The sequence below is a fragment of the Rhagoletis zephyria genome, unplaced genomic scaffold, assembly GCF_001687245.7.
Source record: "Rhagoletis zephyria isolate East Lansing unplaced genomic scaffold, Rhagoletis_zephyria_1.1 Rzeph_scaffold_39840, whole genome shotgun sequence".
Lineage (NCBI taxonomy): Eukaryota > Metazoa > Arthropoda > Insecta > Diptera > Tephritidae > Rhagoletis > Rhagoletis zephyria.
In genome coordinates, this window is record NW_016196895.1 from 59 (window position 1) to 2,869 (window position 2,811).

Here is a 2,811-nt window from a genome sequence, read left to right on the forward strand (position 1 = left end):
TACTGTGATAAACAAATGTTTGCCGAAGTTTACAAAAAACTATACCAATTTTTCTAGTCCGAGTTTTTCTTCGGTTAGCTTGTGGAACAAACCTAATTCAGCATTTTTCATCACTTAAAATTAGAAATCGATTCGTAATTATCGGTAATTGCAACAGGAAAATCGATTCCCGTATATAAGGGTTATCGAATTATCTCATCTTAAAGTATGTTCACATATCAATATTATCTCAATTAGAGCTCGTTTTTTAATCTCACCGTTTACACAGGCAAATCTCAGATTATTAGCTGTCAAATTTGTTGTGCTTGTTATTCTCACATCCCAAGGAAAAGTTATGTTTCTTCTCTGTGGCACCGTGATCACGTTTTTCTGCTATATTAAGCAATATAAATATATTTTAACTTAACATTTTATTAAAAATACCTTTACGAACCTCTTTTCCTTGCTAGCGTCCATTTTTGTTTACTTTTACATTTGGCATTTCTCCTCTTTTTCGCAAAAACAATCGATAAAACTAGGATGGACACCGAAAAGTTATCGGTTAANTGTTTATAAAACTGCAATGAGTTTGGCTATGGCAAATATATGTCGGGCGTGTTTGTTGAAAAAGCAGTTTAAAGAGCTTTATGATTGGTATATGCCGATGGACGACATCAATGAACCACTAACGTTAATGGAATGCTTTCAATTATGTACACAACTGGATGTAAATAAGACGTCACCAAAATCCCAAATGAAGATGCATTACTTATGCAAGGACTGTGTACATGAGCTAATAAATGCATTCAGATTCATAAGAAAAGCACAAAAGTCTGATCAGGAGCTATGTAGACATGGCACTGGATGTAAGAATCAATCAGAACGTTTCGAGTGGATAAATATGCAAGAGTACGATGATTCCAGTCGTTGCGAATCTGAGCAAGTATCATATGAAGAGGTATATATATATATATATGAACATATGTGTGTATGCATGTGAAATATGTAATACATTTTTAATCTTGAAAAAAAAAAATTTGTCTGCATTGAAAGCATTTAGCTATTGAATACTTAATTGAAGAACAAAGAGAAGCTCACGATTTAGACACTTTGAATAGTTCCCCCGAAAATCGGCAGTCTACAAACAACAACAACAACTCGGAGAATTATTTACTCACGGAAATGGAAGAAACAGAATTATGGCATTTAAAGAATTCCAAAAAGAATGAATGTTTAGAGGAACGCCTCAAATATAAACCCAACAGCATCGATGATCCGGAAAAGGAATTATCACGAATGGCTCCAGAAATAGGTAAGCAAAGTGCTACCAACGCATGTGGAGCATCTTCTATGATTATTTGCGAATACTGCAGTAAACCATTAAAGGGAAATCAATACAAGCGACATATATCTCGGTTTCACTCCAAAAATGAACAAATCATGCTTTGTTACGCATGCCGTAAATTTGTATTAAAATAATCATATATTTATTGTATTTTTCCTAAATCGGTAAAGAATCGAACATATTTTGCTCAACCAGTACATACATTTCATTAGCTAGATAAACAAAGTTTTGTACTCTCGTTATAGGGATATTATTTTTTATGAAATTTCAAAATTGTTTCTAGTTAACCAAAGGCGCGATATAAAGAATTTAAATAATAAATTCTGCAATTTTATAGTTTCTGTATATAAAAAAAACTGCGCATAAATAATTCCTGCCCATAAATATTTTTATTTTAAAGCCCTTGAGCTTGTACTTTACGGACTACTTATAGACTTCGGTAAAGCTCCGATTAGTTTTGTTTTGAATAATATTGGATTTGGAAAAGTGGTGAATGCACAAGAAAATGTTAATGCATAACATTTATTCAAGTTTCAATGATGTGTTCCGCACTTTTTTAAAGTAATTGTTTTGTGAAAAAAATACGGTTTTCTTTGTTGTTCAGCGTCTACCTTTGAAGATGCAGTTGGATTGAAGAGGCACGAAGAGACCCATCAGGCGAATAGAAAGAGGTCTATAAGTTGCAACGAGTACCAGCGAAAATTTTTTACTCAAAATGCATACAAAACCCACATCAAAACTCATGAAGAAAACCGGGAACCCCAATTCAAATGTGACCAGTGCGAAAAATCTTTCTTTTACAAAGGCGGTCTAAAGCTTCATAAACAATGTCATACTGGGCTTTCGTTGAAATGTAAAGTTTGCTCAAAGCAGTATCCGCGGCCTGTTGATCTTGAAATCCATCTAAGAAGTCATTCTGGTGAACTACCATACAAGTGTCCGAAATGCAACAAATGTTTCAAGTATGTTCATGTTTTGAATAAGCACGTCCGGCATCATGAAGGTCATCGTTATAAATGCAACTTGTGTGGAAAAGAGTACGCTCATCAATCAACAATGCTACAGCATCGTAAAGAGCACACAGGCTTACCATTGCGATGCTCTATATGCGACAAGGGATTTGTAAAAAAATCAAAGTACGTTTGGAATAAACTTGTATCAATGTATATTCTATTCAATAAGTTTCGCCATATTACTTTTAGGATGCGACGCCATATCGGCGGCGTTCATAAAGTGACGGATGTCGAGGAAATCGATCAGCTTATTGTAAAAGTAAAAACAAAAAGCATTTACCGGGGACGTGTAACGGAAATATAATTATTAAAAACATTATAATAAGTTTAGATTTCAATTACATTTATTTATTCTCAAACATAAGTATCAATTAAGTTTAACCAACATTTCTTCTATGTCGTTTACCACATCTCCACCGCTATCTTTTACTTCAATCTCTTTCATAACACTGTCCGCTTGTACTAAAGTAAGTT

The 2,811-nt window shown here is 33.8% G+C and overlaps 1 protein-coding gene across 2 annotated transcripts; it reads left to right on the plus strand.

Moving 5' to 3' along the window:
* The first annotated feature begins 560 nt into the window (after positions 1–560).
* LOC108354857 (Parkin Interacting Substrate) lies at positions 561–2,796 on the plus strand. Of its 2 annotated transcripts, none has more exons than XM_017606029.1 (4): positions 561–937; positions 1,033–1,438; positions 1,929–2,460; positions 2,527–2,796. In XM_017606029.1, the coding sequence occupies exons 1-4, from the start codon at positions 563–565 to the stop codon at positions 2,639–2,641; spliced, it is 1,428 nt and encodes a 475-aa protein (XP_017461518.1). In that variant the 5' UTR covers positions 561–562; the 3' UTR covers positions 2,642–2,796. The 2 variants fall into 2 exon arrangements, with proteins under 2 accessions (XP_017461518.1, XP_017461519.1); XM_017606030.1 differs by having other exon boundaries at positions 1,033–1,291.
* The last annotated feature ends 15 nt before the right edge of the window (positions 2,797–2,811 follow it).